The 25,718-nt window shown below is 43.5% G+C and overlaps 1 protein-coding gene across 13 annotated transcripts in view; it reads right to left on the minus strand.

The window, feature by feature from the left end:
* LOC132973685 (citron Rho-interacting kinase) overlaps positions 1–25,718 on the minus strand; it is a 62,267-nt gene that overhangs the window by 28,426 nt on the left and 8,123 nt on the right. For 8 of the 13 annotated variants that reach the window (XM_061037201.1, XM_061037210.1, XM_061037207.1 and 5 more), the window contains 14 exons: positions 24,151–24,294; positions 23,931–24,050; positions 18,228–18,398; positions 17,958–18,011; positions 17,805–17,858; positions 15,764–15,904; positions 11,652–11,777; positions 9,697–9,792; positions 9,324–9,440; positions 9,029–9,138; positions 7,314–7,506; positions 5,536–5,733; positions 5,393–5,446; positions 2,856–3,053 (listed from right to left, as the gene is read on the minus strand). In XM_061037201.1, the coding sequence (XP_060893184.1) occupies positions 2,856–3,053; positions 5,393–5,446; positions 5,536–5,733; positions 7,314–7,506; positions 9,029–9,138; positions 9,324–9,440; positions 9,697–9,792; positions 11,652–11,777; positions 15,764–15,904; positions 17,805–17,858; positions 17,958–18,011; positions 18,228–18,398; positions 23,931–24,050; positions 24,151–24,294 (1,776 nt within the window). The remainder of the gene's footprint in view (positions 1–2,855; positions 3,054–5,392; positions 5,447–5,535; positions 5,734–7,313; positions 7,507–9,028; positions 9,139–9,323; positions 9,441–9,696; positions 9,793–11,651; positions 11,778–15,763; positions 15,905–17,804; positions 17,859–17,957; positions 18,012–18,227; positions 18,399–23,930; positions 24,051–24,150; positions 24,295–25,718) is intronic. The other 5 variants (XM_061037212.1, XM_061037213.1, XM_061037205.1 and 2 more) reach the window with 1 other exon arrangement.

A 25,718-nucleotide genomic window follows, 5' to 3' on the forward strand; every position in this document is an offset into this window, starting at 1 on the left:
ATATTTAAAGGTACAGACACAGAAACAGCCTGTTCTGAGCAGGGCTGAAATAGAGGGGTTTATAGACATGATCAAATACAGGATCAGAGTGGATTTAGAACAAGACACTTCACACACATTTTGATCTAACACAAAAAGCAGTATCACAAGGGTTTAGCTTTGAAGCACAACAACATGTCCCCTCCTCTTTCTTGTCCCACTTCAATCTTAAATCTTTATTTACATGTGCCATGTGGAGGATAATCAGCCATGGAACAACACCATACCTAGAATAGATTACGATAACACCCAGCCTTATGAGCATCATCCAATGGCATGTTTGCACATAGAACATTTTCCTTTGTTATTCTGAGGGCCTACACAAAGTGCTGTTTTTCCCGTGTCTTCTTTAGACAAAGCACTGGGAGACAAATATAGCCTTCGCTGGTGCTGCAGCAACACCCCGGCCCTCTGAAGTCCAACGCTTCCACAGCTGACACGACCTGGGAGTGATGGGGATGACACATCCCTCCCACACACCACCCCATCCCTCGTCTATGACTTCCATAGCTGGTTACACAACCACCAAGACCGAGAGCGCTACTGCACACCCACACACAAATCCTCCCACAGGGGCCGCGCACACATCACAGCCTCCTCGCTCTCTCTCTCTCTCTCTCTCTCCTGCTGCATCCAGAATACAGCACATAACAATACTGAAATATTCCCAGGGTTGCTCTTGCCTGATTTACACTTAACACTGTCAGAGCTGGGAGAGATGTCTAGGTCACCTGTCAAAGGTAGTGAGGAGATATCACATAATGTGAGTAAGTGAAAACTCGATGTCTGACTGGCTGTGAGTGGGAGTTGGGCAGGAGAAGGGAACTTGAACTAGAGGAACAAATACAACAGTATAAGAAACCAGTGTGTTTTAGTCAAAGCTGACAGCTTAGGACAGCTCATACTTTGTGTCAGTTTCATGCAGAAAAAAAAAAAACTGTAGACTCAGTCCCACCCGCAGAAGTGGCTGTAGGCCCCTGAAAGGCCCGGTGAAAGGGCCCGCCCAATCATATCCCAGGATATGATTCAAATCAACATATGCATATTTGATCAGTACTGTTAGCGCTAGCCTCCTGGCTAACATTAGCCATCAGGCGTTGGAGCCGACAGAAATAAGTTTCTTATCAAGTTCTCGTTGGGGTCAAACGCCCGAACCTCTTCTTCCCCTTTCTTTTCTGGCATGCTGACTTTGTGCAGATTGTGGATTGGCAATACTGATTGTGACATAACTGGAGTAACAGTTGAGCTCGTCCTGCTTACGTCGGTAACAACAAGAAAAAATCACTTTAACAAGAGAGGGTTTATATTTATGAAACAGGCAACATTTAACTGAAGCAACAATACAGACAATCTGTTTTTGTTGCTTTGAGATGGGGGTCCCCAAACCGTTTTCTTTGAGGGCCACATAACTTTGCCTTTCTCTGATGGGGGGGGGGGGGGGGGGGGGGGGGGTTGGGGGTGTCTGTCTGTAGCAGAAAATAACGTGCTGGAGTGACTACCGGTCTATTCCAGGAGATTGGCTCAACTGAACTTGAAGTACAAATGTACTTTGCTGAGCTAACAGTCCATTCTTCAGCTTTGATAAAATAAATATATATTGCAGTTTTAATTTTCAAAATGCGTTTGGAGTTGTTGCCAAATGTTTGGGGGATAACGGTAAGTATTTAGGTGGAATTTAAATATGGTCATTGTTGCTTCAGAAAAGGATGGACCATGTTTTTACTAACCTCCATCGCCCCGCCCCATGTGACTGGACCCCAGAAACTTTCCCCCCCTTATGGGCGGCCTTGGATGGACTGGAGAGTGTGTGGACAACTGCAGTTTCCCAGTTTCTTTTAGGGAATAAACTGTTCTGAAACAGCTCTTTAATAAAGAAACATTTATACTAACAGAACCAAAAACACAAATATTAACAGCCCTGATACGCTCTACTATCATGCCAGTGTTTGGATAACAGCTGATCTCATGACGGCCAGCTGATTTGCTTCAGAGCATCCTATTGGCTAATAACACTCATGCCGATGTATTTAAGCTGCTCTGGCCTCCCTCCTCCAGCGGCTCCTCCTTTTAGACTCTTCTGATGTCATGATGTTGTCACCGCTCTATTTTGGGTTGTGGCTGCTTCGCTCACTGGCTCTTTCCTTGGATCAGTGGCGATTCTAGAGTCTGTTGGGGCCCCCAGGCAAGAAATAATTGAGGCCCCTACAATTCACATTTATCTCCATTACGTCTGCCATTGTCCCGACGATTACTCCTCTTCCTCTTTTTTCCTGTTTCTGTTTTCTCTCCTATAGACAGATAGTTTATCTTCATTTTTTTCATTGACAAACTTTGTTTTTGCACAGCAATAATGCTCGCAACACTTAGCAGGGCAACGAGAGTGAGTGCTGTCAGACGGGCCTTTCCTTCTGTCATTGCAAAGTTTGCACATTTTGGACGACTACTCTGGATGCACAGGAAGAGGAGGAATGTTTGCTGTTCCTTCCATATGCTTTCTATGTAAGCATGTGGAAGGACTAACTACAGGGTCACTTTATAATACACTTCCACTGTAGTGTCAAAATAAAGTTCAACAAGCTGCTTTGTATCCTTCACATCTGGAGGTCCATAACAAAACTCAGAACAGACGAGACTGGTATCAGCCTTCTGTTAACCAATCAACACATCATCCTTACATTACATAACTAAGATTCACATGATCACCTCAGCTGCCTTTTTTTGGACTGTTGTTGGATCTGACATGAGCAGAGAAGGAAAACAAATACACGGACACACACACACCCTTAACTAGAACAAGACCAGCAGGGTGAGCCCACCTGTTTCTGGTTGTTGAGGTGCATTTCACGGTCTGCCACCTCTCGACGCAGCCGGTCCACATCCTGGCTGAGGTGCAGCCGGTCCTCTCTCTCGTCAGACGCCTCGTCCAGCTGCTTGGACAGGTAGAAGTTCTGCCGGTTCAGCTCGGCATTCTCCTGAGTCAGCGTGGTCAGCTGCTCCTCGAGGTCGGTGATCACCTGCAGGAGGAACCGACAGTAACTACAGCGTGCGAGTTTAAGGAGAGGAACGTCGACCGAGCATTTAGCCTGCACTACAAATATACAAGTCATGAAACTGATAATAAAACAAGTTTTGTTTTTACTTTGCAGTCTGGTGCCTCTAACCACGCTGACACAACTCATCAGGTTATTTATCTTTGACTTTGTGAAAGTGTTATTACCATCACATCATATAGAAAAGCATTGTGCATATTATTGCTCACCCACAGGAAAGCTTGGCCTGTCCCCCCCACACAGTCTAAATTCTGCTGCAGCATTATTACATGATACAGATATCTGGGTTAGTGATATAATGCAGCAATCATTTTGTCCGTCTGTTGGCTACTTTTTAACCCCGGGGGGGCTTTCAGAGCAAGGAGCAGGCCAATCATTTCATCAGCAGACTGTAATCAGCCTTAGTACTGAAATGAGAGTGAGAGGCTACCTGTTACGAGCCCCTTGTTTTCAGCTCTCAGGGGAACGTGCACCACAGTGGTAGAGGATGGGGGTGCTGGGCAAAGCTTTTAAGTACATAAATCAGCTGTCTGTTCTGTACTGACTCAGGTCTTCTGCTTCCCTGAGGCAGCGGACTGACAGCAGCAACTAAATACTCAAGGCGGGGCGAGAATCAACGCTGAAATGGATCCAGTGGTGATCTGGCAAGCCCCCCCCTTTATTTACATGACTCATCTGTCATCCTAATCTATAGAACATGCAGTCCAAAAGTAAATCACATCCGGGGCTCTGCATCCTCAGTGCCCGCTGAATGCTTCATGCTCGATCGTATTTGTGAAGGCTGTGGGGTGTTTGTGCTGGGTGGGAAAGGGGGGAGGACTACCAAGGAACCCAGACTAGCTCACATTTAGTCTGGCTGTGGTGCTCTGATTTTAATGGTTCAACAAACAAACTAATGGATGGACCAACAAAGTATTCTTAGCAAGTCAAAAAATAGAGCCTTTTTCTGGCATTTCCAGCTTTTGCTTGTCGGAGCTGAACATTGGCCAGCCACAGCTACTGCCAGTGTGTGCTGAGCAGTTTGTGAGTGGGAGGATCATCGAAGTGGGCCGATGGAAAGAAGAAGGACCATAATGGTCTGAGTGTTTATGAAGGTATATGAAACTGAAGGACTCAAATCCACAATAGGACATCATTGTCTGAAGGTTAGAGGAACTCAGGGGGCTCCACAGTAATATAAACAATATGAAAATATCACAGTATAATAAAGAAGAACACACAGAAAACGGGCCTGGGGAGGAAGTGAAGTAGTCCAACATGTGTGAACTCTGTGACCGAGTATCTGGAAATCAAACGTACTTCTCATGTGAAATCTAATTCTATCATGCTGTAACGTTAGCCCTCACTTTCTATTCAGCGACACCAATTTAACCCGTTAATGTCTGATGGATATCTACCTTTAATTCACTGAAAGGAACTTTACAATGTTTCTTTAAAGAGAACATATTATCCCCCTCCTCCACCTTTTCAAACAGTCCCCTGTGGTCTAAATGAAACATCTGTGCTGTGCTTTGGTCAAAATATAACATGAATCAAGCACCAGAGGAGGTTTGTGACCCTGTATAAACCAGCTCTCTCAGAACGCTCCGTTTTGGTGTGTGTGTCTCTTTAAATGCAATGACCCCCCCCCCCCCTGAGTTTTCCCCGTAGACATCACTCCTCTGTAGAGAGAATAAAAATGGCGGACCTGCTCAAAAGTTTTGTTTTGTTCTAGTCCATGGGTGGAGATACCAGGGGAGGGGATTTTTTTTTTTTTTTACCAGAATCCCACTGTGACATCACAAGGAGAGCACATTTGAGCATTTTTCTCTGTGCTGTAAGACTTATGCAGACCACAAACAAAGGACTGGATGGATTTATTTCACATGTTGTGGGTCAGTAGACACAAATATATGTTCAGAAACACTGTAGAAGAGGATTTTCATAATATGTCCTCTTTAAATATTTAGACTTGGGGGGGGGGGGGGGGGTGGATGGATGACATGCAGCAAAGGGCCGAGGTTGGATTTGACCCCATGGGACAGCATGGATAGTGGTGTCTTAGCTAACCAAACCACAGTGTTGTTAGGTAAAGTTCATGACACCATGATGATATATTTCCACCCTTCAGCTGGTCATCCTTTTACATTAGATGATGTTAGCTTAAACAGCTTGGAGTGACCGAGATACATGGTGGTAGGAAGGAGATTTAAAATCAAGACGACAGTCATTTATTATTTAGTATGGTGATGTTTTAGGTGGCGTGCAAGAGGAGCTGTGTACTGCTGAGTGGAGGGAGAAAAGAAAAAGAGTGATTCGCTTACTGCACAGCTGTCTCTCAAGACATCAAACTTGCGTTGGATATCGTCTCTGTGTGCCTATCAGGGACGGAGAGAGACAGAGGAACATATTAATAAACCGCCTGAATCATTTGATATCAGAGAGAACATGATCTGCGTCCTCTCACTCTGAGCACGGTGATCTCCTCTTCAGCTTCGGCCGTGGTGTCTTCCAGCTCCGACTTGGCCTGCTGTAGCTGGCTCTCCAGAGTGTGGCGAGCTGCCTGCTGGTTGCTGATCTGTGATTCACGCTCCTGCAGCGAGAGGGTCAGCTCTGTCACCTGGCGCTTGATCTCCAGCTTTTGTTCCTCGTGCTCCAGCCCGATCTACAGGGAGACAGAAACGGGGGGCCATCCAGTGTGATTAACAAGGACACTTGACACATCGCCCTCAGAGCATCTGGAGCGGATTTCATGTTCTGCTCTTTTCTTTTTCATGTGTTCAAATCAGGTTTGAAAAGGTGTTTCTTTCTGCAAATACAAAACAATTATTTACAGGGTCAATTACTTTGTTACCCAAAAGTACTTCCATAAAGAGAACTTATTTAGCACGTCACCCGTCTGTTCCTGCAGGGGGCGTTGGAGTCCCATCAATGGCGGTCTCCATGTTGGAAATGCTGTCTCAGTCTAACTTTCAGTCAACCTAACGACAGGCTGAGAGCTGGAGCTGAGGCGGGTTTTAAACCTCCTGACAAACCGTTACACCACGCCCACCTGTCAATCAGGTCAGCTACACGCCTTATTGTGAATAACTCTTATCCTTCATCAAATCAAAACTGATGAGTCATCATAACATTCACCCCCCGTACAGTGTGTGTCCATCGAGACATGAGCTAATCACACCTATTAGTTTTTTGAACCAGACTGTAAACATGTTAATCTCTGCTGTAAAAACAGACTTTTTAGAATGGGTGTGTATGTGACTTCCTGTGCTTCTGCAACCAGCCTCTAGTGGACACTCGAGGAACTGCAGGATTTTGCACTTCAGCATTGGATTTTATTTCACAACCCTAGCCATTGGTCACACTCAGAGGGGAATTCTTCAAGAATGGATTCCATCTAAAAATCAAACTCAAAATGCATATTTCACTAATGTGAGATTCTGTTAGTCTACCATTTTGTTGTTCACTTCCTGTTTTACTTTGTAATCTGGTGCTTTTGTATCATATCTCGTCATACTTCCTGCCATTGTTTTCCGCATTTTTTTCCAACCCACCTGTATCATCTGCGATTAGTCTGACTCATACATATACCATATCTCTGTGTTTCCACCAGCCCTCTGCCTGAGTGTCATTGTCTTCTTGGTGTGTTCATGCTTTCCAGCATTGTTTTCCTTGCCTGGTTTTGAACTTCGTTTGGATTTTAGGATTTAGTGGATTTGCTGTTGTTGGATTTTTTCTTCCCTTGCTGACTTCCTCTCTGTGATTGACCGACGAACATTTAAGTAAAGAGCTTTTTCCTACAGTTTTTCGAGTCCTATAGACTCTCCTCTACGTCTGAGTGTGGCTTTGAATTGTTACAGATAAAAATATTCAAACGCTAACACGCCCAAAAGTTGTCCATCTTTGTGCAGTTTGCCCTGGTTTTGAGCAGTCTGTCTACTATTTACAGACATTATTAAGTTATTTTTTTGACCTATAGAGGCAGAATACTTGTCCTGATTACTTGAACGTTTCAAAGTAACATCCATTCTAAAAATATTGCAGCGCAGTCACCACTAACTCTCAGCAGGATGCCATTTTTTCCTCTAACTGCACATGGCTATTAGCTGCACTTTTTGTGAATTAGCCAATTTTTGTAATCCAAATAATTTGCATAGAAATGGGACATTAATCCTTTTGAGTCAGTTGTAACCTTATAACCAAAATGACCATGTCCCTTCTTCTTTCCCTCTCATTGCTCCTCACCTCTCGGAGCCGTGTTTCCAGCTCCCCCACGCGGCTCTTATTGCTTTGCTCCTGCTGACTCATTTTCTCTAGATGCTCCTCCAGTTTGGCATTCTGGGCCTCCAACTTCCCGGCCTGAGACTCCAAGTAGAACTTCTGCTGGCGAAGCTCTGAGATCATCTCCTCTTGGGCTTTCCTGCCGGTGAGACAGACACTTAAAGCAGAAAGAGGCAATGGTAAACTGTAAATGGACTTCAACTTGTATATAGTAAAGAGTCCATCAGTATTAACTCATCCATTCATACACATTCACACTCTGATGGTAGAGGCTGCTGAGTAAAGACTCCATCAGTATTAACTCATCCATTCATACACATTCACACTCTGATGGTAGAGGCTGCTGAGTAAAGACTCCATCAGTATTAACTCATCCATTCATACACATTCACACACTGATGGTAGAGGCTGCTGAGTAAAGAGTCCATCAGTATTAACTCATCCATTCATACACATTCACACTCTGATGGTAGAGGCTGCTGAGTAAAGAGTCCATCAGTATTAATTCATCCATTCATACACATTCACACGTTGATGGTAGAGGCTGCTGAGTAGAGTCCATCAGTATTAACTCATCCATTCGTACACATTCACACACTGATGGTAGAGGCTGCAGAGTAAAGAGTCCATCAGTATTAACTCATCCATTCATACACATTCACACACTGATGGTAGAGGCTGCTGAGTAAAGAGTCCATCAGTGTTAACTCATCCATTCATACACATTCACACACTGATGGTAGAGGCTGCTGTGTAAAGAGTCCATCAGTGTTAACTCATCCATTCATACACATTCACACACTGATGGTAGAGGCTGCTGTGTAAAGAGTCCATCAGTATTAACTCATCCATTCATACACATTCATATGAGTGTTGTAGTACTCGAAATCTGTTTTGATCTCAAGACCACTTTTTGAAGGTCTTGTCTTGGAATTGAAACAGTTTTACTCGGTCTTGTTCTCGGTCTCAGACTGGGTGGACTAAATCAAGACCGGTCAAGTTCACCACCGAGAGGCTGTTTTTCCACATCATTTCTGTGATTAGAAGGAAAACACCTCTTTTTAAAAGAATAAATAACTTCAACTCATTTGTAGTTTGATTTTTATTCCCCGGTTACGGCCACAACCTTCCCCAATTTACGGTCTAAGTGAGTGACACGCCCCCTATAAACTAGATGGGGGATCTTTCAGTGATATTTATGGTCTTGGTCTTGGTCTTGCCTCGGTTTGGATCCCTAAATATCTTGGTCTTGGTCTAGTCTCTGTCTTACCCTGCCTTGGTCTTGGTCTTGACCCTGTCTCTATTCCTAAATGTCTTGGTCTTGGTCTTGGTCTTGCCTCGGTCTGGATCCCTAAATGTCTTGGTCTTGTTTTGGCGCTCTCTGGTCTCGGGTATGTTTTGGTCTCTGTTAGTCTGGTCTTGACTACAACACTTATTTACATGCTGCCGACAACGCAGTGGGAAATATTTGTGGTCAAGTGTCTTGCACACGATCATATGGACATGTGGCTACAGGAGTTGAGGATCGAGTCCCTGATTTTCTGATTGAGAGGCGACCTCTGACCACAGCAGCCCCAGATATAACCTGGTTTGTGTTACTGAGTGTTCAACGCTCATGAGACATTTTAAAGGTTTTCTAATGCTCATCATATATTCAGTGTCTGTGCTTTGGTACTCACATGTTTTTCTGGGTGTAGATACTGCTGTTGGCTGCGAGCTTGTTGGCCTCAGACAGCTCAGAAATTCTCTGCTCCAGGCTGTTCATCTTAGAGTCCATAGCGTTTATGGTCTGAACAGAAGTGAAGTAGAGTGTGAATCTTACTTTGACTCAACTGTCAGACCTTCACATCATCACACGTTTAAACGGGACCATATTGAGGCTAAGTTTTTGTTTTGCTCTACAAATGTATGTCAGTGTGATAAATATTAAAATACTTCTGAAATAGTGTCACTGCCCAGCTGGTCATCCCTTACCGCCTTCTGTTCACTGATGACGCTGCATTTCTCCCGCACCTCCTCCTCGTACTTGCTCTGACTGGACTCCAGCATCTCCTTATCGGCCATGTCCGCCTTCATCTGGGACTCCAACACCTGCTCAATGCCAGGCATCCCACAGAACCATAACCAGGGTATCACTTAACAGGATAGAGAATGTGAAGGTGACTGCAGATCTCACAAGCTTAGATTACACCCACAACTCAAAGAGTGTGATCCCCCCAAGACCTAGCTCAGACCTAGCTCAGAGCACTTCCTGTCAAATCATCAGGATGTACCTGCCTGTTGTAGATGTAGTAGCACCAATGTGTCTGCATATAAGAGAGTATTTATGTGTTCCGCTAAATTCAACCTTTATCTTGTCTTCGTAGAGCTTCTCCTTCTGCTTCAGATGACTCTCCAACCGCTGGGCTGTGGTGTGAGTCTCTCTCAGGTTCTCCTCCAGCTCCTTCACAAACAGACACACATTATGCAGTGTGCATGTTATATCATCATAACCTTAATCGTTCAATGCATCTTTAAAATAATCCCATATATGCGTCTATAGTGACAGGTATCAGTGACAGTTCCTGTGTCACCATGGAGACGCAGTTTCATCCATTCCTGTTAGGTCTACCTGACCCTTCTCTTAGTGAACTCTTTCTTTATCTAATTCTCATGCAAAAGCAGGAAAAGCAAAGGTTTGAACCATAGACTTTAAATCTGAATGGACGAAGCCTGAGTGATGTCACCCGTCTGTTCCTGCAGGGGGTGCTGGAGTCCCATCAATGGCGGTCTCCATGCTGGAAATGCTGTCTCAGTCTAACTTTCAGTCAACCTAATGACAGGCTGAGATCTGGAGCTGAGACGGGTTTTAAACCTCCTGACAAACCGTTACACCACGCCCACCTGTCAATCAGGTCAGCTACACGTCTTATTGTGAATAACTCTTATCCTTCATCAAATCAAAACTGATGAGTCATCAAAACATTCACCCCCCCCCCCCCGTACAGTGTGTGTTGATCGAGACATGAGCTAATCACACCTATTAGTTTTTTGAACCAGACTGTAAACATGTTAATCTCTGCTGTAAAAACAGACTTTTTAGAATGGGTGTGTATGTGACTTCCTGTGCTTCTGCAGCCAGCCTCTAGTGGACACTTGAGGAACTGCAGGATTTTGCCCATAATTGGCTTAATTTTTGAACACTCAAGGTTGCTGCTTGGTTTGAACTGTTAAAAAAAATCTCAAGTCCTGGAACAGGTCACCTCAGTTGTTTCCCTTATTCTGTCTGAATATAGCAGCGAACACATTTACAGTCATAATAACAGTAAATCTAAAGGAGCAGTATGTAACTCTGACACCTAGTGTTTAAAATAGGTACTGCGGTCCAAATTCAAAACACTGTAGAGAGCTCTCCCCCCCCCCCCCCCCCCTCCTCTCTAGAGTCGATGCTCACACAGGTCACCATGTGGTGGACACTGAAGCTTCAGTGTTTATCCAGCTCTGCATGGGTCTGTAAACCTTTCTGTGTTCTAACCTCTCTCCATTTTTCAAAAACATCTCCAATATTGATCCTAGTTTGAGCACGTTTCTGCTCGTGGAGCTTATTAGAAACATGCAGAGGCTTTTTAGGTCGGGTACAATCACTTCTATCTGAACCACTTCTGGATTTGTTTGGACCAGAGAAGGTAGGCGCTTTTAAGACACCCCCCACACGGCCGTTTTGGACGCCCCTCAGTTTTCCAGATATGAGAGCAGTTATCAAACCAACAGGTGTTGCAGCGATGGAAGCGCCTGCTTCAGGACAGCATTCAGGACCAGAATCTAAAGTTAGAAGGAGGACATACTGGCTGCTGCATTGTTGTCAGAGAAGCCAGCACTTCAACATAGCATGTTTCCTTAATGTCTGATCATATAGTAAAGTCACTTTATCATTTCACTGTCTACACATCTCACTGATTGGACCTTTAATGAACTTACTAATAGAATCAACATTTTGTTCCACCCTTACAGATGCATCTGAACTAACTGTGAAGTGAGAGACATGTTGTCCAAAGTCTGTCCGTACACGCCCACACTAATTAGGTAAACTAATTGAGAGCACTTGTGTGGGTGTATAATGGCTGTGTAGGAGATTTTAAAATGAGAAAATATTATGTAAAACTTTGTTATTTTGCATGGTTCCTTCATTCCTCTGGTATATAGAAGTCACAGCTTTAATCCAACACGAGATATTAGATCTCTGCAATAATGACAATAATTTGTGTTTATCTCACACCTCCTCGGAACATTTTAGCTCGACACAAGTGGTGGACGCTGGAATACCTGAATCTTATCAGCCATCTGCTGAATCTGCTGGGCTTTGCTCTGGAGCTCATCCTTCAGTTTGGTCTCCCGGCGCTCGACGATCTCGAGCCGTTTCACCTGGTTCTCAAGAGTCTTTCTTCCATCCTGCACATATGAGTACACAAGAGTCCCATTGAACACAAGTCCTCTTAAAGAACGCCTCTTTGAGTTTTTAAAAACACACACTCACAGTCCATTGTAGAGGATTCTGCTATGTGAACGTGATAGCACATTTCATAGAAAGGCTGAAGAGATGGAAGAATTAAAGACATTTGAAAGCAGCTGCATCCATTTGGCTTGTTAGTGCTGCACCTCTGAAATGTTTATACCTCATTATTCAAACCTCCTCACTAATGGTTTGAAAAAGCCTTCATGCATTCTCCAGGAATATTGTTCCAAGTCCTTGGAGCAGATCAGATTTGACCACTGTAACGTGTGGCCTTGATGCTCTCCCTCTCTGATCCTCTGTCAGCCTCAGAGCGAGCTGTGCTCAGGGAGGAGGAGGAGGGGGATTCAAAGGAGCCAGGTGGGGGAGACTGTCACTCACACACACGCTCTGGGCAGCAAGGTGAGGAGCTCTTTACTCATGTTTTAGATAGCTGGCCTACCCTATCCCTCTTCCTGAATCTTATCCCATCTCCCCCTATCTCATTTTCAAACCCAGCGCAGTTTCGGCAGGTGGCTCTTTCATCATGGCCCTGGATTTGCTGGATTTCTGTCGAAGGCTGGATTACCTGCTCTTTTGTAAAGTGTCTTGAGATAATAATAATAATAATAATAATAAATAATGAATAATAAATAATAATAATAATAATAATAATAATAAATGGTTTTATATTGCGCTTTTCTTTGACAAGGAAAAAACAACCAAAACACTTTATGTTATGAATTGATGCTATACAAATACTAATAATAATATTGACTGTCTACGGTGAGCCTAAAGGGACAAAACAGCATGAGATAAATCACGATTAAAAATTGATTGCATTACCTTCAGACCTGAATTGATCAGGAGTAACTAATAAATGCTGACAGCCCGAGTTCTTACACTAAATAGATACTTGATCATTTATTAACATGAATAAACGTTGGAGAGATCATTCTCTTATTGCCTGAAGAATGACAACAATAATTTTTACAACATGAAGGCAGCCTCTAAAACCACCGTGAGCTGAAACAGTTTGTCAACATAACGGCTGAGGCACACGCACCGAGCCATGGAAATAACTGAGCCACTTAGGGAAGGATTAGTAGAAGGTCACAAGAACACTGATTCTCTTCATGATTACATTTCCCTTCAAGAACACAGAGAGCCTCGACAGTTTAGACAGAACAGGACTCGTGGTAACGTGTATGATTCCCTCAAGGTCACAGTTGGTCTGATATGAAAAATAAGGAAGTCCTCACCTCTGGTACTGAATCAACACACATCTGTTTATAAAATTAAGATATGCACTTTTTGTTTTGTTTATCTTTTGATTCAAACCAGGAACCTCCACACTGTGAGGCAACTCACAGTGACTCGAGTCACATGACTTGACTCGACTCAGACTCGAGTTGCAAGTTTGAGGACTTGAGACTTGCTTGACTGACAGTGACATTTTTCGAGAAGCAAGGATTCTTTTTTGGGGTGGGGGGGGGGGGGGGGCATGATAAGTGGTTAGTAACCACTGCACCACCATGCAGCCCTTGTACATCTTCATGTATATTCTTAAATGTATGGATTGGTGTATACTATATTTCTAATGCCTTCCTCTGAATGTGATGGTTTGTGTGGACTCTTCAGTCCAAACAAACCATCACATTCAGCTTAATTATGTCGTCAGTGTACATTATTATATTCCTGTTAAAGTCAGGGTTGGTCATTTCCTCCAGATCCACTTTTTAAGATTCTGGTGTAAATTGTCTTTAGGTCCTGACAGAAATTAATAACTCATGTTCTCTGAAAAAGGAACAAAGAAAATCCATCATCTGTATCAGTTGTAAGACTGTAAAAACTTTGACCAATGTCTGCTACAAGGTACCAATCTGATGAACCAATCAGACACCTCCCTGTCTCCCTGCTCGCTCTCTACCTCTTGCGTGCTTTAGCCCACACTCAAAGCACGTCACTGATGACTTTAGGAGTTTATACTGTGACTTTACTTACCACTGAATGAAACATGAGACGACGTAGTTTCTACACAATGCAAGAGATGAGCTGAGGTCCACTTCTGGAGGAACGGCGCTCGTTCAAAATACTTGAGCGCACAGTCTTTAAGCAAGTCTCTGAGTTCCTGTCCAGAAACGATCTGTTTGACACAAATCAGTCAGGCTTTAAGCGGGGCCACTCTACTGAAACTGCACTACTGTCAGTAACAGAATCGCTACGAGCTGCCAGAGCTGCAGGTCAGTCCTCAGTTCTATTACTGCTAGACCTGTCTGCTGGCTTTGTCAACCATCAAATCCTCCTATCCACGCTCTCTGAACTTGGCATCTCAGGATCTGCCCTCTGCTGGTTCGTGTCCAAAGCGCACAACTTATCCACAGGGGTACCTCAAGGGTCAGTCATCTCATCATGCCTTGCTGATATCTCTAAATGGATGAATGAACGGCACCTTCAACTCAATCTTTCAAAGACTGAGCTCCTTGTCATCCCAGCCAGTCCCTCTATGCAACCACAGATCAATATCCAGCTTGGAACAACCAAACTCATGCCCACAAAGTCTGCCCAGAACCTGGGTGTCATGATTGATGACCAGCTAACTTTTAAGGTTCAAGTAGCCTCGATTGCCCGGTCATGTCGATTTACCCTGTACAACATCAGGAAGATCAGACCTTACCTGTCAGAACATGATACACAGCTCCTGGTACAGGCTCTTGTGATATCACACATTGCAACTCTCTACTGGCAGGTCTTCCTACATGCACGATCAAACCTCTGCAGATGATACAAAATGCAGCAGCACGACTGGTCTTCAACCTTCCTAAAAGAGCACATGTCACTCCGCTGTTCATCTCCTTACACTGGCGCCCAGTTACTGCTCGCATCAAATTTAAAACTCCTGCTCGCTTACAAAACAGCGACTAAAACGGCTCCTCCTTACTTTAACTCTCTCATCCAGGTCTACACTCACTCCCGCCCACTACGCTCTGCCAATGAAAGGCGTCTGATCCAACCTTCACAACAGGGTCCTAAGTCTCTGACTAGACTCTTCTCCTCTGTCGCACCCCGGTGGTGGAATGAACTTCCAAACTCCATGTGATCTGCAGAGTCCCTCTGCACCTTTAAGAAAAAGCTAAAGACCCAGCTCTTTCATGAATACCTACTAACTTAATGATGATGGTCTCCATATTATTGATGATGATGATGGTAATGACGATGGTTTTTGTTTGATAACGACGACTTATAAGATGCTTTCTATACTGATTAGAGCTCTCAAGAACTGCCCTCAATGTTGTGCTTTGCCTCTGGTCACTTCCTGTCAGCACCTGTGTGTCCAATCAGACTCAAAGCTGATCGTTTGCTCTTACTCACATTGTTCCCTTTTTTCTAGATCCTTGCTTGTGTTGTACTTACTCTCTGATGTACGTCGCTTTGGATAAAAGTGTCTGCTAAGTGAATTGTAGAATTGTAGTGAGGGGGCGTGGCTTCAGACGGAGCACTGAGGGAATGCTACTTTCAAAATCATGCTAGTTTTAGAAATTTAACAGCCCTGCTCTCGGGTACAGCTAACAACGATGCTAACAAATAAACAAATACAAGAATACGTTGTTATCTTTCAATTACTTTAAGACCCATTTGTCTTGACAAATATCTCCACATACCAAGAGATCCAGAAACCACACATGAACACATGTTCTATGTGCTATGTGACATGTGATCAAAACCATCACAGCTCTTAAGAAGGTGCAAAAACATGTTGACAAGAGAACATATGGGCTCTTAGTGCTCAGCAGATTTATTTATGCAACACTTTGAACAAAGAGGTTTGTGATGTTGACATGGTACACAGAAGAATCAGGCAGGAGGCCAGAACACATATATGCTGTGTGTGTGTGTGTGTGTGTGTGTGTGTGTGTGTGTGTGTGTGTGATGACAGAGTATGTACCTCGGTCTCTCGAAGGCGTCTGCGCAGGCTGTCACTGGAGTCTTCTTTGTGTTGAAGCCTCTCAAAGTCTCGCTCTAAGCGCTCTTTGGTCATTTTCATCGTCTGGAGGAGGTCAGTCGCTTCAGCGCTGGCCTTTAAAGACTGAGGGTTCAAAAAGGAGCAAACATCAGAAACGAGCATTTAAACACTAGAAGACAGGACAAACCTTACACAAACAACATGTTTATTGGATCGTTCACCCACTGAGGGATTGATGGTAAATGGACTTGAGCTTGTCTAGGTATTTTCTGGTCATTTTAAAGCTCTTTCACACCGCAGGTCACACCTACACATTCACACCCTGACGGTAGAGGCTGCTGTGTAAAGAGTCCATGAGTATTGACTCATCCATTCATACCCATTCACACCCTGACGGTAGAGGCTGCTGTGTAAAGAGTCCATCAGTATTAACTCATCCATTCATACACATTCACACACTGATGGTAGAGGCTGCAGAGTAAAGAGTCCATCAGTATTAATTCATCCATTCATACACATTCACACACTGACGGTAGAGGCCGCTGTGTAAAGAGTCCATCAGTATTAACTCATCCATTCATACACATTCACACACTGATGGTAGAGGCTGCAGAGTAAAGAGTCCATCAGTATTAACTCATCCATTCATACACATTCACACCCTGACGGTAGAGGCTGCTGTGTAAAGAGTCCATCAGTATTGACTCATCCATTCATACACATTCACACCCTGACGGTAGAGGCTGCTGTGTAAAGAGTCCATCAGTATTAACTCATCCATTCATACACATTCACACACTGATGGTAGAGGCTGCAGAGTAAAGAGTCCATCAGTATTAATTCATCCATTCATACACATTCACACACTGACGGTAGAGGCCGCTGTGTAAAGAGTCCATCAGTATTAACTCATCCATTCATACACATTCACACACTGATGGTAGAGGCTGCAGAGTAAAGAGTCCATCAGTATTAACTCATCCATTCATACACATTCACACACTGATGGTAGAGGCTGCAGAGTAAAGAGTCCATCAGTATTAATTCATCCATTCATACACATTCACACACTGATGGTAGAGGCTGCTGTGTAAAGAGTCCATCAGTATTAACTCATCCATTCATACACATTCACACACTGATGGTAGAGGCTGCTGTGTAAAGAGTCCATCAGTATTAACTCATCCATTCATACACATTCACACACTGATGGTAGAGGCTGCTGTGTAAAGAGTCCATCAGTATTAACTCATCCATTCATACACATTCACACACTGATGGTAGAGGCTGCTGTGTAAAGAGTCCATCAGTGTTAACTCATCCATTCATACACATTCACACACTGATGGTAGAGGCTGCTGAGTAAAGAGTCCATCAGTTTTGACTCATCCATTCATACACATTCACACACTGATGGTAGAGGCTGCTGAGTAAAGAGTCCATCAGTATTAACCCATCCATTCATTCACATTCACACGCGGCCCATGAAGCAGCAGGAGCAACTTGTGGTTGAGGGTCTTCCCCAAGGACACATCAGACATGTGGCTGCAGGAGCTGGGGATCAACCTTCAGGTTGAGAGACAACCGACTATACCAACATCTTGTTCGTCGTTTTTGATTTTTCATCAAGATCAGCATATTAACAAAGTTTAAATAACAAAATCTCAAGTCCAATTGTCTACTATTAACACTACTGCACAACGATAAATAAATCAGGAGTCAAGTGAACAATCATATGAACACCTGAGTGATTATTCACCTGCTGGGCTATAAGGAATAATTGGCATCATTTTGTTCAATGCATTCTCTAGCAGCTGACAAAGTGTTGGATATTACTAAAATTAAATCTTAACAAACAACACCATGTCATTTGAAAGATTTGTTTTTTGGCATTTTGGACCATGTATGGAGGACTACAGCCTCCATACATGGCGTGCGGGCACTAACCAATGGGCCACCAGAGCCCCAAATGTCATTTATGACTACAGTTATTCATCATTCTTCCCAGTAAAAATAAACCAACCTTGGAAAGCTTCTCCTGAAGATCTTGAATCCTCATCTGCTGCTCAGCGTTGCTCTGCAGGAGAGGAACACAGCCATCATTATACTGTGTGGTTCAACGTTTAGACTGTGACATGCTCGTTCTCTGATCCAGAATATCTAAAGAACAAACTACCTTCTCCTGCTTGGTCATCATGTCCTCGGCCTCTGCTTTGCCTTGCTCTTTGGCCTGTGACGATACAAGAAACAATGACACTCAATACAATAATGATAATGGGAAGTATACAGCAAGGTCAAAGGTCATATTGACTACAGATGTAGTTTGGTAACATAAAGTAAACTGTGATTATAATCTTAAACAAAATAAGTTTGGTAAGTGTCAAAATAACCCTTCTTCCCACATCATTTGTTAGGATCATTCTCTCTGTTTTGAGATGGTATAGACCTTCTGTATCCTGTGCTGGTATTCGGCAGCCTTCCTCTTCAGCTCTTCACTGGTCTGACGAGAGTCTTTCAGCTCGGACTCATACAGGTCGCTACGGCGACGAGCAGCAGACAGGTCCTCCTCCAGTTGTCTGATGGAAACTCGCATCTCCTCCAGCTGGGCATGATATTCCTGCACAAAGATCACAGTTTCAATATTCTCGATAATGATGTGGAGAGGAGAGGAGAGGAGGGGAGGCCCAATATTCACAAAACATCAAGAAACAAGATTTCCAGTATGTCTTTTAGGAGAACATTACACTTATTGAAGCACATAACTCTGCCAAAATATAACAAGTATAAAGAATGAGAGACAGACTTCTCTCTGCTGCGTTACTGATTGAAGTATATGAATGATTAAATGTGCAATCTACCCAAGCAGCAGATTTGCATCAGCCTAAACGTTGTCTGACCTGAACCTGATTGTGAAATGTGTGTTGTCAGAAGCCTCTACATTATTCATAAGAATAATAACACTTTCATAACAGATGTTTTTTTCTTTCTTTTTCAGAAGAGCTGGCGCTGAAGCTCCTTCAAACTAAACACAATGAAACCATTCCAGTGAAGACGAATAAAAGACATGAAATATACTTTTTTGTGAGTAATGGGAAATCACACACACTTTAAATGTGCAAAGTATTTATATAAACACATTAGTAGCACAAAAATAAAAGTGAACAGAGGTGGAGAAAACACTTATCAGCCTCAGATCTGTTTTAATGATAATTAGTCACCGCCTCTCAGATTTGATTTCAAACACCTCATCAGCTCTCTGGGCTTGTCCGTCAGGCTAATCCAAAGTAACACGCTTCTCTTTCTCTGAGACCGATGTTTTACCGACACACATCAGAACAAGTGAAGTGGACAACATCAGACATGCTGAGGAAACATATTAACAACAGATCATCTCCACATGTGTGACCACAGATCAGAGAGAATCAGAATCACAGACGATGCTGGCCTTCTATCTCATGGTATGTGTGTGTGTGTGTGTGTGTAACAACTTCACTTTCAAAGAAAAACACCTGAGTGTGAGGTCGTTGAACTCATTGTAAGGATACCTGTGTGCCTAATTATACTGATCATTGTGGCTCACAATATAACTCACAGAAGATAAACTTTATTAATCCTGTGAGGGGAAATTCAATTTGACACTCTGTTATTGAGACATGCTACACACACAGGCTGAAACACACACACACACACAGGCTGAAACACACACACGGTGGGGGGATGTCGGGGTGGGCTGGTGGGGGGGGGGGGGGGGGTACAGCACATTGCTCAAGGACACCTCTGCAGTGCTCAGGAAGAGAACTGCCACATCTCCAGCAACCAGACCAATTCCCAGACATGGTCCTCACTGGAACTTGAACTGACGACCCTCTGGTTCCCAACCCAAGTCCTTACAGACTGAGCTACTGCCCCCCTAACCCTGCTGCTTCTTCAACATGACGCTGCCTCAGTATGAGGAGGAGGATATTTGTAGGTCTTATCGTAGGCTGACTGTAATACAAACACACTTGTTTCACATGTTTTTGGGTATCTTTAAACTGTGTCACTGACAGATCTTTGGGGTTTTCTTTTCTTTCTATATAAGAGCTGGCTGTGAGCAGGAGGTGCTGCAGCTATATGTGTGTTTTAATGCTGGCTGATGCCTGGGAGAAAACTACAACTCCCAGTGCTGACGGGTTGTAAACCCAAAGAGCATGAGCAACGAGTAAAGACGATTTGTGCATGTGACACCATTTTCTTCTGCAGGATTCTACCTTTAAAACTAGTCAGCTGGAACATGACACAGACAGAAATCAGCTTTGGAGCTGCAGATAAATTCTTCTGTAGTTACCGAGCTGCAGCTGACAGCGTTTACTATAACCTTTGCATATTGTTCTGCAGGTCTCACTAGCAGCACAAGATTGCTTCTCTCTGAAATATCTACTATCGCTGCAATGTTGTTCCAACATTACAAGGCTTTCTGCATGAGGACCATAAACACTGCAGTCATGTGACAGAGCGTGGGAGACAGATGCTTTTCAAGATGAATGCTGGATTTAGCTGGCGTAAAAGCCCTGCTGAGAAGCACCACTGGGAACACAGAGGCAGAAAATATGCATGAGCAAGTATCTACTCCTGAAACTGCAGAAACAGACAAGACACACGTTGGTTTCCAATCCAATTATTTCCCTCTACAGGGTCTCCTTTAAAAGCTTCTTGGACATGTTCAGTCAGCTGACATGAGAGTGAGAATCCCCTTACTCTCATCCATTCACCCTCCTTCCTCGTCCCTCCAACTCTTTCGTCTAACTCTAGGTACATTCTGGACCGTGATCATGTCATGATTTGGTTTGGTTCTCATGATTTTCAGAGTTTAGGTTTTCTTGTTGTTTTTAGTTCTCATTCTTGTCTGATGGTGTTGTTTCTCTTGTGTGTTTTCTAGGTTAGTGTTTCTTTATGTTCTAGTGTTTTTTGTTTCATTCTTGAGTTCTGTGTGTCTTCAGTGTTTCATGTATTTTATTTTGTAGTTGTCCTCAGTGTTGTGTCCATTCCTTCCTCTGTGTGTTTCCCTCCAGTGTGATTGCCCTCATTGTCTTCACCTGTGTCATTAGTCTCACCTGTGGTTGATTACCCCTGTGTCTATTTAGTCTCTGTTTTCTTGACTTCTGTGTCAGTTCATTGTATGTTGTTGGAATGTCAGTTTTGCTCGTGCTCCTCTGTGGCTCCCTGTTTTTGATCCCTGTGTTTTTTGTTGAGCTTTTGAAATTAAGTTTTGTTGCCTTTTGCCTTTTTTGTTTAATTAAATATTTTTGGTTTCTGCACTTGGGTCCACCTTCCTTGTTTTCCAACAATCCGTAACAGATCAGCTCGGGCAGAATTACGCTTGAGACCGAACCCCTCCATCCTGAGTCCCTGTCTGTCCTGCAGTCACTCCAGCCTCCCAGACCAGCCGACTGACAACATCCTCTCCCATCATAATCATTACCTTAATAAAAAATAAAATAACACCAAAAATTGTCACCATGTGTACAACCTATCCCACCAGTTTTTATTTTACATAATTTTGTTACTATACTGTCCCCATGTTTTTCTTTGTCCTGTTTGCTCATTTACTTATTACTTACTTACTTTCTAATTCATTCATTTTATTTACTGACACTTTTCCTTTTGTTTTGTTTGTTTGTTTCTTTTTGTCTAAATCTGCTTGCAAAACTGTATCGTACCACAGTTCCCCTCTTGTTTGTATCTCTTTTTTTTATTGTGTGAGTGTGTGTATGCACATTTTGGTGAATAACAGTAAAAAAAAAAAATAATAATAATAAAAAAAATTACCTTAGCATATATTCATCTCATCAATCATAAGATCTATCATTGAATATCTAAAATGTATTTGGTTGTGGCATGGTCCTTGCTAGTGAACTTCATGTAAAGTGTGTGGAGATAACAGCTCCTCTTTACCTAAACTCTACAGGTCTACACTCCCTCCCACCCACTATGATCCACCCTCCACAACAGGCTCCTAAGACGTTAACTACTCTTCTCCTCTGTCGCCCCCCGGTGGTGGAACGAACCTCCAACCAACATTATTCTCCATTAGTAGATTACCTATAATACGAGTGGTGAGCAACAGCAGTGTGAAAATGGTCTTCTTGTATCATAACAACGGACTACCACCCCCTGCTGGCATGGAGAGTTATTTTCTCTCACTGCAGAACGTACGTGGTGGTTGGCCGTCGGCTGTAGTCTTTGAGGTGTGTTCTAGTGCATCTTTTTGGCCACTAGTCCTTTGCCGTCAGCTTGGTGTGTCAGGGCCTTTAGGAAAGAAACTGTAAAAGTTCAGTTGAAACATGAGCAACCTGTGTCCTCTGTGATGCTGATTTAGTATGAAGTGCTGCTGGTAACATGCATTATCTACCTCGACCAGGTGTGCACAGTATAAGATATGAATCGTCACTGGAGGGTTCATTAGGATAACGTGTTGTATAATCGAGAACCGGGTGCAAACCTCTGGAACAGACTTCCACTGATTTCAAGCTGTTATTTCAAGTAATGGTCAAAAACTCTGTCAGAGCAGCGTGAACCAAGGCCTCAGCACCTCAGCACGACAGCCTGCCCACTGCATCACTGCTCTCTCCACTCTTAGGTATATGACTCTCATCACCATGGCAACCATTGCACAATGTATTCAGTGCTTAGTAACCGGCACAAGTGTAGGCTGTGGAAAACAGGTTTCATTTCTATTACCTTTATTTTTTTTAAAGATGGTGCATAATGCCAGGAGGATGATTCTTCATGCTGTGTATGTGTTTATTGTCCTCAGCTGTCAATCTTTGTAACAGCTTCATTCTCACTGTTGGCAACACCCATGCAGCGCTGCCACGCATGCAGAGACACACACACACACACACACACACACACACCCACGCACACACACACACACCCATAACATGCTACATAGTCATGGAATTAGATTTCATTAGATTTCATTTTAATGAAAGGCTGCATGTACAACAAAACTCCTTCTTCATTAATAGTGTCTCTGATTATAAAGAGAGATTCACACGGAGTCGCCGCACAGATCCACAGATTATATAACAACATGACTTTGCATTACTGTATTACTTTGCTTTCACATTTCAAAGATGAGATTGAATCTCAGCCTCAGAGCGAACTTTGCATGAACTGCATTATTATATTTTGTAGTGTTGTCATAAAAACGATAAGGGTTTAAAAACAGCTAAAAACATCCATCCATCTTCTATAGCGCTTTCCCCGTTCAGGGTCGCGGGGCGCTGGAGCCGATCCCAGCTGTCATTGGTTGAGAGGCGGGGTTACATCCTGGACTGTTCGCCTGTCAATGACAGAGCTGACATGTAGAGACAGACAACCAGTCACACTCACATTCACACCTACAGACAATTTAGAGTCAGCAGTTAACCTAACGAGCATGTCTTTGGACTGTGGGAGGAAGACAGAGAGAACCCACACATGAACGAGGAGAACATGCAGACTCCACACAGAGAGACTCCTGTCAGACGGGGATTCAAACCAGGAACCTCCTCACAGAGAGACTCCTGTCAGACGGGGATTCAAACCAGGAACCTCCTCACAGAGAGACTCCTGTCAGACGGGGATTCAAACCAGGAACCTCCTCACTGTGAGGGAACAGAGCTAACCACTGCAGCACCGTGCAGCTGAGCACAGTCGCTCACAGATATAGGGCAGTGTAACAGGAGGCATGGTAAACATGCTGCAGGTGTCACATCTGAAAGTGACTGTAGCTCTATAGAAAGTGGTTTGGTTCTAACGTCATGTGCTGATTTACACCCACACCTTCACATTCAGCTTTGATGGCTTGACCTGCTCGCTCTAACTGCCATCATGAAGAACTCTTACCATGCTTTCATTCGTTCCTGCCTCATGCATTACAAACAGAACAGAGTACCCATCAGCTCTAACATCCATTACAGAATGAGAACAAATCAAACCAAGATACAGATCATTCCATCTTAAGGACTGTGCAATGATCTTTCCTGAAACCGTATCAGTACTGATGATCAGTCATCCGGCATACCGTGCCTCGCTTCAGTTCTGAGCCCACAACAATGAGGAGCACACAGCATATATTTAATCCACTGACCCACTAACATGACACCCACAATGCAATACCTACCTGCTCTTTGATTTCCTGCAGCTTGTTGCTCTGCTCCCGGATGTCATGCAGGAGCTGCAGGGCCTTATCGTCCTCCTGTGACACCTCCATTCGAGCCTGTTCCAAGCTGCGCTTTAGACTCTGAAACACAGAAATGCAAATGATTCATCGGCTGGCTCCAGTTTATACAGTATAATCTGTGGTGTGATGAGAGGTATTTCTTATGTCGGTAACTACTCACACTACATTCAGTGATATAGGTTGCCAGGTCCTGTTCCAGGATGGTCCTTTGGGTCTCTGAGGCCTTTAACTCGATATCCTTCTGCTGCAGCACTGACTCCAGGTCAGACATCTTCCTCTGGACGAGTGAGATCTCCTGCTCAACCTAGAGATCACAACACACCATGGACATAACTCTCCCACAATTCAGTCATGTTTAAGAAATCTCTGGGGCCCGAGGATGAAAGGGAGATGACAACATGGTAATCAGAATTCACCCATATGTGTGTGTGTGTGTGTGTGTGTGTGTGTGTGTGTGTGTGTGTGTGTGTGTGTGTGTGTGTGTGTGTGTAACTTTACTCTTCACTTATAAGAGCAGGGCTGCATGTGTTTAGTGGAACATGTTATTTGTCATTACAGCGTTACAGGGCCGGGGGAGCTTTGGAAAGCAGAGAAGCAGCAGGTCTCAGAGAAACAATCACAGCATTGGAAGTGTCTGCTAACACGATCACAGTCAGAACGCAGACACATGTTCACAACAGTTCCGTAAACAACAACAGAGTGAAGCATCGGGTCAACATGTAACCCAACCACACTGCACAGGAATCACTACACTCCAGATCCCAGGACCTTTTCTTACCGTCTGCTCCAAAAGTCAGAACTGAACTGAACTCCCTTTACTCTGAACCAATCCCAAAAAGAGACTTAACCATCTGCTCTGATTGGACGCTTTTAAGAGGATGTTAATTGATTGGAGGCGGACAAACATTGACAAACATTGTCTTTTTTAAATGTGTTATTTGTGTATTTTAATGTTTAATAATGTATTTCTTTATTGTATTTGATGTGTGGCTGAAACTCTGTAATGTGTTGAGGCTCCTCAACTATTTTCATTGTGTTTTTATTTTATGTTGCACTGTGTGCTTCTTTTTTCTACCTCCTGTGGTGGTTCTGGAATTTATGTTTTGTTTTTTGGTGCTCTGTTTTTTCCCCGTGCTGCTGCTGTGGCTCTCTCTGGGTGCTTCCTCATTACAAAGTGCCTCCACACTCTGACAGTAGACTTCCCTTCTCTCCCTGCTGTAAACTGTTAGGACCTCCTGCTCAGTATAGGCTGATATTTGTTCCTACTTGGTCTGTGTTGTGGTTCAGTGGTGAAGTGACATCCTTAGCCTGCCTCATGTTAGTGACACTCCAGCTCAGATGTGATCTGATGATGGCTCAGTAAATAACACTAAACTTCACATGGCATGTAAACAATTTAACAAGTTAAAGTCAGGGTTGGTCATTTCCTCCAGATCCACTTTTTAAGATTCTGGTGTAAATTGTCTTTAGGTCCTGACAGAAATTAATAACTCATGTTCTCTGAAAAAGGAACAAAGAAAATCCATCATCTGTATCAGTTGTAAGTCTGTAAAAATTTCAACCAATGTCTGCTACGAGGTACCAATCTGATGAACCAATCACACGCCTCCCTGTCTCCCTGCTTACTCTCTACCTCTTGTGTGCTCTAGTCCACACTCAAACTCAAACTGAGGGGGCGTGGCTTTAGAGGGAGCACAGAGGGGGAATCCTACTTTCAAAATCATGCTA

The sequence above is a fragment of the Labrus mixtus genome, chromosome 5 (assembly GCF_963584025.1).
Source record: "Labrus mixtus chromosome 5, fLabMix1.1, whole genome shotgun sequence".
Classification (NCBI taxonomy): domain Eukaryota; kingdom Metazoa; phylum Chordata; class Actinopteri; order Labriformes; family Labridae; genus Labrus; species Labrus mixtus.